At 35.7% G+C, this 10,000-nt stretch overlaps 1 protein-coding gene across 1 annotated transcript in view; it reads right to left on the bottom strand.

Moving 5' to 3' along the window:
• LOC135225670 (alpha-(1,3)-fucosyltransferase C-like) overlaps positions 1-10,000 on the bottom strand; it is a 19,016-nt gene that overhangs the window by 4,575 nt on the left and 4,441 nt on the right. Inside the window, exons 2-3 of the mRNA XM_064265016.1 lie at positions 9,541-10,000; positions 3,104-3,226 (exon numbers count right to left, since the gene is read on the bottom strand). The exon at positions 9,541-10,000 is cut by the window's right edge and continues 156 nt beyond it. Coding sequence (XP_064121086.1) covers positions 3,104-3,226; positions 9,541-10,000 — 583 coding nt within the window. The remainder of the gene's footprint in view (positions 1-3,103; positions 3,227-9,540) is intronic.

Genomic DNA, 10,000 nt, shown 5'->3' with positions numbered 1-10,000 from the left:
AAACTAAACACTGAAAACATGACGAAAGCCATAACACCATGGGCAGAACCAGTAATCAGATATAGCACAAGAGTAGCGGAGTGGACGAAGGCGGAACTCCATAGCATAGGAAACACATGACAATGCACAAAGCACTGCACCAAGAGCGAATACAGGCAAACTGTACGTAACACGAAAGAAGGAGGGGGAGGGCTAGTAAGCATAGAGGACTGCGTCAACATCGAGAGCAGAGCACTGGGGCAATATCTGAAAACCAGTGAAGACAAGTGACTAAGGAGTGCATGGGAATGGGGAAGGGCTGATGATAGTAAACGAAGCACCAGAAATGTACAGACAGGAGAATGAAAAACAGAACAGAGGAATGGCACAACAAACCATTGCACGAACAGTACATGTGACAGACTAAAGAACTGGCCAACGATGAAACATGGCAATGGCTACGGAGGGGGGAACTAAAGAAGGAAAGCGAGGGAATGCTAACAGTAGCACAAGATCAGGCCCTAAGAACTAGATATGCCCAAAGAATAGTAGATGGAAATAACATCTCTCCCATATGTAGGAAGTGCAATATGAAAAACGAGACCATAAATCACATAGCAAGCGAATGTCCAGCACTTGCACAGAACCAGTACAAAAAGAGACATGATTCAGTAGGAAAAGTCCTTCACTGGATCCTGTACAGGAAAGACCAACTGGCTTCCAGTAATAAGTGGTACGAACACCAACTTGAGGAAGTAATAGAAAACAATCGGAGAAGGATCCTCTGGGACTATGATATCAGAACAGACAGGGTGATAAGTGCCAATAGACCAGAAATGACGGTGACTGACAAAATCAAGAAACAGTATCACTTATTGGATGTCCAAATACCATGGGAAACCAGAGTAGATGAGAAAGAAAGAGGAAAAATTGATAAGTATCAAGACCTGAAAATAGGAATAAGAAGGATATGGGATATGCCAGTGAAAATTATACCCATAATCATAGGGACAGTAGGCACGAACCTAAGATCCCTGAAAAGGAACCTGGAAAAACTAGATGCCAAAGGAGCTCCAGGACTCATATAAAAGAGTGTGGTACTAGAAACAGCGCACATTATGAGAAAAGTGATGAACTCCTAAGGAAACCTCACACTATAAAAACCACCCAGTCGAATAAGAGGAATGCAATAAGAAAAAAAAGGAATAACAATAAACAATACTTAATCTATAAGACTCTTAGGCCTCTGTATACTCGCCAGTTATAAAAGATAACTGTGTTACTGTTATACAATGAATCCTAAAAAAAAACATCAATTTATGGAAAAAGATGAAAAACAAAGACTGACTGCTAATATACGATTTCAATTTTCTTTGAGCACATTGGTATCAATCAAAACTGAAGAGAAAACAAAATGTGTAAATATAATGTAAAATAAATCATCGGCATTCAATGAAATCACTGATTCAAGTGAAATAACGTTTTTCTTTTTACAGAACTGAGAGATTTTCGAATAATATTATCGCACTCATAGGTGTACACATGCTCCAGAAATTTTTGGTCATTTATTGGCTCATTCAGGAACTTTATACCAAAAGCAAATTACTTCTTTGAAAAATCCCAGTTTCGAAGAGAAAATGTTTCGCAAACATTAAAGCTTAATAACGGCTAAATTTAATTTCATATGCGAATTGCAGACGCTCTGTTGCAATTTCATTGTTATTGGTTTACATGTTGTATTAAACCAATTATCTTTATCAAAGGCGAGCATACGCGAGATAATTACAGAGATTTTCAGCTGTCATAAAGCGATTTCGCACACATACATAATCCGGGATACCGTTTTCAAAATTAATGAAAACGTTTTATGTAAAACAATTTTCTTAAAGGTAATGATGAATAAGAAAATCAGATTTATAAAGAATTGATCTGACTGATCTTTTATGCTAATCAGTCTCTAATGGCGAGCCAAATTATGAATAAAATATTTATAGCCTATTATCATTAGTTATTATAGACTTAGGGGAAGAAAATGCTATAAAATGAATAAAAAGAAATCTAATAAATAAACAAAATAATTTTGACTGGTAGGATATGTTTTCAGGCACTTGTGCCAAAATATAAAACTATAGATTAATTGCCTTAAAGGCCTTTAAATGTCTTAAAAACTGTATAAACTCGCCCTTGAGGAAATATAATGTACTGAAAGACCCTGGCAAATTTACATACAACCTTAATTACTGTTAGCAAGACCTCCGGCAAGGCAGACTAACATAAATGTTTTTCCTTAATTGAATAGCCATGCAGGATAATTCTAATTTAATCATTTATCAACGAAAGTGTTTACAGCAATGCACAAATATATGGGCTATACTATATAAATATTACAACAATATGGCCTTCATCTTTAAGGGGATAAAGTCTAAATAATTAGCACATTCGTCATGATTATAGATATCATTTATACAGATACATCAATTATGCAAAATCCAACAATTGAAATTAAGAGCAATTATTTTAGGTTATATAGTTTCATTTATTTCACTAATTGGTTTTAATTAAATCTGAACATTTTGACAAGTTCAGAATATTCCGTAACTTGCATATGTGGACACAAGTCGTCAGCAAGAATATCATATTATCATGAGCGTCCTGCTAATTGGTAATTCCTTTAGAATTTTACATTCCAGTTTAAGATAACTTTTTCATCAACTTTTTTTTAATAGCAAGTGATTCTATCAACTACCAAGTTTGCATATACTAAAAACTGAATAAAACACACCTCAGATAACAAGTCATACAATGAAAGAATTTAAAGCTAACTCTCCCTGTAAGTCAGGGAAGCTTACTTTCTGACAGAGTAGGATGAATCTCAAAGACGGAGATGATAAAATTGTAGCTGAGACAATTCTCCTAAAATGTTAAACGAAACATATTAATGACTTAGGAAACCTGATACTATGTCAGCTCCACGTTGATGAAAAGGTTATTATAAGATACATGCATGTAAAAGACACTATCAAAATTTCAATGCAGCAGAATCAGTTAATTATATTCAATAAAGCTGCCCCTAGAGAAGGTCTCGTCCATACTAATAAGTAACAATACTATATAATCCATTTACCCCAAAAGGTGAAAGGGTCGCCAGGGCCTTGTGCGATGTTGTTGGAGGCTCCACATGAACCCAAACCCATCTCTGGTGGGGACTTCTCTTTCGTGGAAGTTTTTCATGGAATACACGCTGGCTCTGTGAGGAAGTAGAGAGAAGGATTTACAAAGTTTAACTATACATAAAAGTAGGAACCTAAGTTTTTTTCTGGGTAGGCTACCACATAACGTACCAGCGAATGTTTTGCAACTACCCAGTCAGTTGGTTGCATTTCATTTGTATTTATATTACCCCCACAGAGTGAATATGATAGAACTAATGGACACACGAGCAAGTGTTCCACAGAAATATACTTCTAGCTCCCCATGGGATCGAGCCCCAGCATTCGAATAAAAGGACAGGGCGCTACCAATTGACCCATACAGTTCATGAGGGAAGCTGAAATCCTGGACTTTCATTTGAGAAATCGGTGTTCGATCCCGAACTGAGTCATAAATTTATATATATATATATATATATACATATATATATATATATATATATATATATATATATATATATATATATATGTGTGTGTGTGTGTGTGTGTGTGTGTGTGTGTGTGTGTGTGTCAGGCTAATTAAACAACTGACAGTGCGACCCAGTGTAACCGAATTTAGTAAAAAGAGCAAACCGTTGTAAAATGTGAGTATTAATGAAGTAGCCTGTGGTTCGTGATATATATTATTTGTAAACGATACAAATGGTCAATGTGGAATAACGTTGGTTGAGAGGGTAAGGCTCGTCTAGACACAAAGAGTATTTAACTCATCAGCATTGATAAAAAGATCAGAGGAAATGTTCTAAAGTTATGATAAGCGTTCTAATACCTAGAAATCAGGGGCCTTTGGAACAAATAATGAATTAGAGTTACATTCCTTCCCTTATGGAAATTCTTTCATTCGCTTTGTACAAAGAGTATTTGTTTCTTAAGAGAAGTCCAAAGATAATGCAAATTTTTTACATTTATCCCCACTGAGACAGAGCTAGTTTTATATTGTATTTTTTTTAGCGGTTATTCCCTTTCATGAAAGTAATAGAAGGTTATTTATCAGTCTTCTATAAAACGAGAACGCACACTCAGCAGATGCCACTATAGGAGACGTTAACATTCGAAAATAGAGGTAATAAGAAAATACAATGCGCGGTCAATAAATTACCAGAGGATGAATTTTTTTTATGAAGTCCTTAAGAAGATACAGTACAAGTTCAAAACAAGCAAAGCTTAAGAACACGAAAAGGAAGACAATCAAAGGGTATCCTCCAAACTGTGGCAATCCAGAGAGACAAACTTCCTTTCGAGTTTTGGACCCCAAACATTCATCGTCAACACCTTCAGTCGAACTTGGGCGGTTCGACCCGGGTGACCCCATTTCTAAGTATTTTCTCCCGATTCCCCAGACATCCCTAACTCAGCCCTACCCTACCCCCACCCTACCAATCATAGGAATGCCATTTTGGCCCTCGTCACGAAATTCAGCGCTCTGTGGCCTAAGTTTTGGGAATGACAATAACGTCGAAGAAATGAAACACTCGGTTGAGCTGAATTCTGAGTGAGGCGTCTTGTACTAGGCCGAATACTTGGCCCATAAGTCTGGGAAGTTTTCGTGAGGCTCTTGTGTAATATATTGGAGTGCTCTGAGAAACTATTGGCAACGGCCCGGTTTTAGTGGGACGCTTGGATTAGAGGGGAAGGAGGACAAGTTCCCGGATTATCCCCCTGCGAACAATGTAGAGGCAGTAATATGATCTTGTATTATATGTATATATGTTTATATATTCTATATCTAATCTATCTATCTATCTATCTATCTATCTATATCATATATATATATATATATATATATATATATATATATATATATATATATATAATATATATATATATATATATATGTATGCATATATTATATATGATTCTATCAGTAAAATTTAAGCGAATCTTAATACAGGCAACTAAGCTGATCGGAACATAAGTGAGTGGTAATATATATATATATATATATATATATATATATATATAATATATATATATATATATATATATATATTATATATAATTATGACTGGTAAAGTGTTCCTGTAACAACAGAATTCCATCTAATAAAAGGAGCCCATAAAAACCACCAAAATGTAGAGAGAAAAGTACTATATTTCAGAGACTGCTGTCTCTCTTCTTTCAGGTATAATGAATGAGAAAAGTTTACAGAAAAAGGTGGTATTTATACCAAGAGATTCGTCCACAAGTAAGCCAATTTAGGTCACCCCGCTGATAATCTTCCTTTCCAATCTTCTTAAGCGTTGGTTGAAAATGAACACTGCGTCGACGATGTCTGATGTCCAATTCCCTTTTGAGATGTTCATTACCTGTTTCTCTTTTATTAAGGCGATTCCATCATTTGACTCTTGTACCCGGCAGTTGCTGCTATAAATTACACGTGACATTATTCCAGTTTATTCTATGGTTATGTTCATTTATATGATTGAAAATAGCCGAGTTCTGTTGTCCATACCTAACTGACCGTTTGTGTTGTATTAATCTCTGGGGAAGTGATTTACCTGTAAATCCGATGTAGATTGGTCACAGTCCTGGCATGGGATCTCATATACCCCAGAGTCTTTGGGCGATGTCTTTTGTTGGACGTTTAATCAGGGATTTGGCTAAGGTATTTGGGTAGGTAAATGCAAAAGGTTGGATTTTCCCCAAGGGTGTGAGTTACTCTCTTAATCGTCTCCAGGTGGGGAATTTTTTAGTTATTGTTGGGTGTGTTCTCTGGTCTTGTCCTTTAGGGGGTCGAGTAGCGAAAATTACGTTTGCTTTTGAATTGCTTCTCATTATTAGTCGTATACTTTAAAGATGAAAGTTGCTTGCGAATTAGTTCAAATTCTTTTTTCAAGGAAATCTGGGGACAATTCGTAAGGCTCTTGGAATAGGTTCTGGCTGACCTATCTGATAGTATTGTCATTGATAGCTAAAAGTTAGTTCTACACTTTCATTTATTCAAGTACTTTAGCTATCATGAAATACTATCGAGTAGGCATAGCCAGCAACCTATCTCTAAGAGCCTTACGAATTTGTTCCCAGATTTTCTGGAAAAAAGAATTTGAACTAAATGCCAAGCTACTTCATCTTAAAGTATCCTGACCATATAATTGAGACAAAGCATTCAAAAAAGCAAAACGTAAATTTTCTAACCGACCCTAAAGACAAGACCAGGACACCCCAACAAATAAAATAAAAATTCCCACCTGGAGACGATTAGAGAGTAACTCACACCCTTGGGAAATCACCTTTTGCATTTTTACTACCCAAATACCTTAGCCAAATCCACTAATTAACGTCCAACCAAAAGACATCGCCAAGACTTGGGGGTTATATGAGATCCCATGCAGGACTAGTGACCAACTCTTAATCGGATTTACAGGTAAATCACTTCCCAGAGATTAATACCAACACCAAACGGTCAGTGGTATGGACAACAGAATCGGTATTTTCAAATTTATAAATGAACAACCATAGCAAATAAACTGGATATGTGACGTGTAATTATTGCGCAACTGCCGGTACAAGAGTCAATTGACTGGAATCGGCCTTAATAAAAGAGAAGAAGGTAATGACATCTCAAATGGGAAATTGACATCAGACAATCGTCGCGCATGTGGTTCATTCAACCGAACGCTTAAGAAGTTAGAAGATTATCAGAGAGGTGGTGACTATTGGAAAAACTTACTTGTGGGACTCTTGGCATTAAATACCACCTTTTCTGTAAATTTTCTAATTCATTATACCTGAAGAGAGAGACACAGGCTCTGAAATTAGTACTTTTCTTCTACATTTTTGTGTTTATGGGCTCTTATTAGAAATCTATATTATTATATATATATATATATAATATATATATATATATATAATATATATATTATATATATATATATATATATATATATTATAATAAGCAAGGCATCACTAATGTTAATCAGATTAGTCACCCTGCATTTAAGATTCGAATTAAATTAGTAATGAAATCGGTACACTAGAATACAATATTAAAAGATTAGCCAATATAGTTATTTTATTTGAAAGATCATAACCACCTATTATACTATTAAAAATTTGAGAACAAATGATAATGATATTATCATAATACCGCATTATTAATAGATTTGACGACCTAAGTATCAGACTCATAATATATATATTATCCGCTGCCAGTGAACAAGAATGCTCATAGAAGATTTACGATCGGTAAAACTTTGATCATTAGGATAGATATCACCGGTCGAAGTCATCACACGTGATAGAACAGACGTTCAACTTTGGATATAAATAACCATTCTGGCTGGAAGTGAATCCAGCTTCTACCGTCGATCACTCTAAGAGAATCATTCATGAGACACTTTGGGCGTAAGTTATTATTTCGAACTATAAGACGATTTAGACGCATCTGAATGTCTTGAACAGTATGACGTTTTAGAAGCATGTGAATGTCTTAGACTGCAGGACGTTTTAGACGCATATGAATGTCTTAAACAGTATGACGTTTTAGAAACATATGAATGTCTTAAACTGCAAGACGTTTTAGACGCATATGAATGTCTTAAACAGTATGACGTTTTAGGAGCATATGGATGTCTTCAACTGCAAGACGTTTTAGACGCCAATCAGTGTCTTAAACTGCAAGACGTTTTAGACGCACATCAGTGTATTAAACTGCAAGACGTTTTAGACGCATATGAATGTCTTCAACTGCAAGACTGTTTTAGACGCATATGAATGGTTTCAACTGTAAGACGTTTTAGACTCATAAGAATGCCTTAAACTGTAAGACGTTTTTAGACGCATATGAATGTCTTGAACTGCAAGGCATTTTAGACGTATATGAATGTTTTACACTGCAAGACGTTTTAGACGCATATGAGTGTCTTAAACTGTAAGACGTTTTAGACGCATATGAATGTCTTAAACTGCAAGATGTCTTAGACGCATATGAATGTCTTCAACTGCAAGATGTTTTAGACGCATATGAATGTCTTAAACTGCAAGACGTTTTAGACGTATAAGAAAGTTTTACACTGCAAGACGTTTTAGACGTATATGAATGTCTTAACTGCAAGACGTTCTAGAAGCATTGTCTTAAACTGCTAAACGTTATAGATGCATATGAATGTCTTAAATTGCGAGACGTTTTTAGACGCATATGAATGTCTTAAATTGCGAGACGTTTTTAGACGCATATGAATGTCTTGAACTGTAAGGCATTTTAGACATATGTGAATGCCTTAAAATGCAAGGCGTTTTAGATGCATATGAATGTCCTAAACTGCAAGACGTTTTTAGACATATGAATGTCTTAAACTGCAAGACGTTTTAGACACATATGAATGTCTTAAACTGCAAAACGTTCTAGAAGCATATGAATGTCTTTAACTGCTAAACGAGATAGACGCATATGAATGTCTTAAACTGCAAGACGTTTTTAGACGCATATGAATGTCTTGAACGTGTAAATTTCTGTTTAAAAGATGCATTTTATGATGTCTTTTAAACCTGCCAATGTTTTTAGTCTCATATGCCAAGAACATGATCATTGCACGACATTTTTAGACGCACCTAATAAAAATGCCTTAGACTGCATTTTATTTTAGATGCACATCAGGTTTTTAAACAGATGGAAAATTACTTTTGAAGTCTCTCTTTACAAGGAAGGTTTTTTTTTATTTTGTTTTTGTTTAGCAATGAATATATCAAACATTTTCCTCAGGAACTGTCGTTTCATGATTTTTATTGCCATTTTGCTGAAAATATCTTTTAGTTTTACCTTTTTTTTCTTTTCTAGTGACTCAGGTAAAGAAACGTTTTGATACTTTCTGTAATATTGCTAAAAACTGAATTTCAAAATTATTTTGAAACGGACAAATTTTACCACTATAAATTCCATGTACAATGTGTCCATAAAGTCCCTGTACCATTCTGAGCAATAAATACTTGTTATGGTACTGGGACTTTATGGACACTGTATTTTCACGAATGCCTATTGCCTGATATCTGTTTATCAAATTAACAATTTTCAAGATTAAGTCTGTTCTCGGTTACGAACCTGTAAAGTGAATTTTAACTCAAGCATTCATACACTTTTCTAAACAGATAGCGATTATGAACTATTATCATAGATTTTCAGTTTTGAAAGTTACTAAGCAGTAGAGAGCTGATTGGTATATGAAGTCTTTTATTTCTCAGGAGTTTAATGAAAGGAATAATACGATCAATTCACACTAGACACTAGAGAATCAAAGGAAATTAAATTGTATAAAAGGAACAATATTCTGAGCTTAATGGTGAAAGATTACACAATGTAAAGATTAATCAACATACAATAGTAAAAAAGAAAAGTAAGATAAAGTTACAGCTTTACCTGGAAGAGAACCGCTGCAGCATCCTTAAGCTTGCTCTTGTCGTGGGTAAAAAAGCATCTAGTTTCGGGGCATCTCGCCCCTACTAGATCCAGGCCCCCTCCGTAGCGAACCCACCAAGGCTTCTGGAACCAAGACGTCCAAAAGAGGATGATCTTGACGTCCTTGTCATCGTAGGCGGACGTCGAAGAGAAAGCTAAACGTTCGACCATTCGCTTCAGTTTCCTGAGGAAGTTTTCGAAGTAGGGCCTTCGCTTGTACTCCGTGACGTCACTGGGCAGCTCTTCGTAGAAGTCGAAGTTCTGCAGGCGCTTCTCGGCGTTGTATTTCTCAACGGGCGTCCGGAATGTGGGCCACATGATCTCTATAGGTATGTAAGCTAGCAAGCAGCAGAGAAAGAATAAAAAGGCGAACGCTCCCGGCCTCCTCATGAGGACTATCTGAGCACATAACCCGGAGGAA

The sequence above is a fragment of the Macrobrachium nipponense genome, chromosome 13, assembly GCF_015104395.2.
Source record: "Macrobrachium nipponense isolate FS-2020 chromosome 13, ASM1510439v2, whole genome shotgun sequence".
NCBI lineage: Eukaryota > Metazoa > Arthropoda > Malacostraca > Decapoda > Palaemonidae > Macrobrachium > Macrobrachium nipponense.
This window is presented reverse-complemented; position numbering and strand designations above follow the sequence as displayed.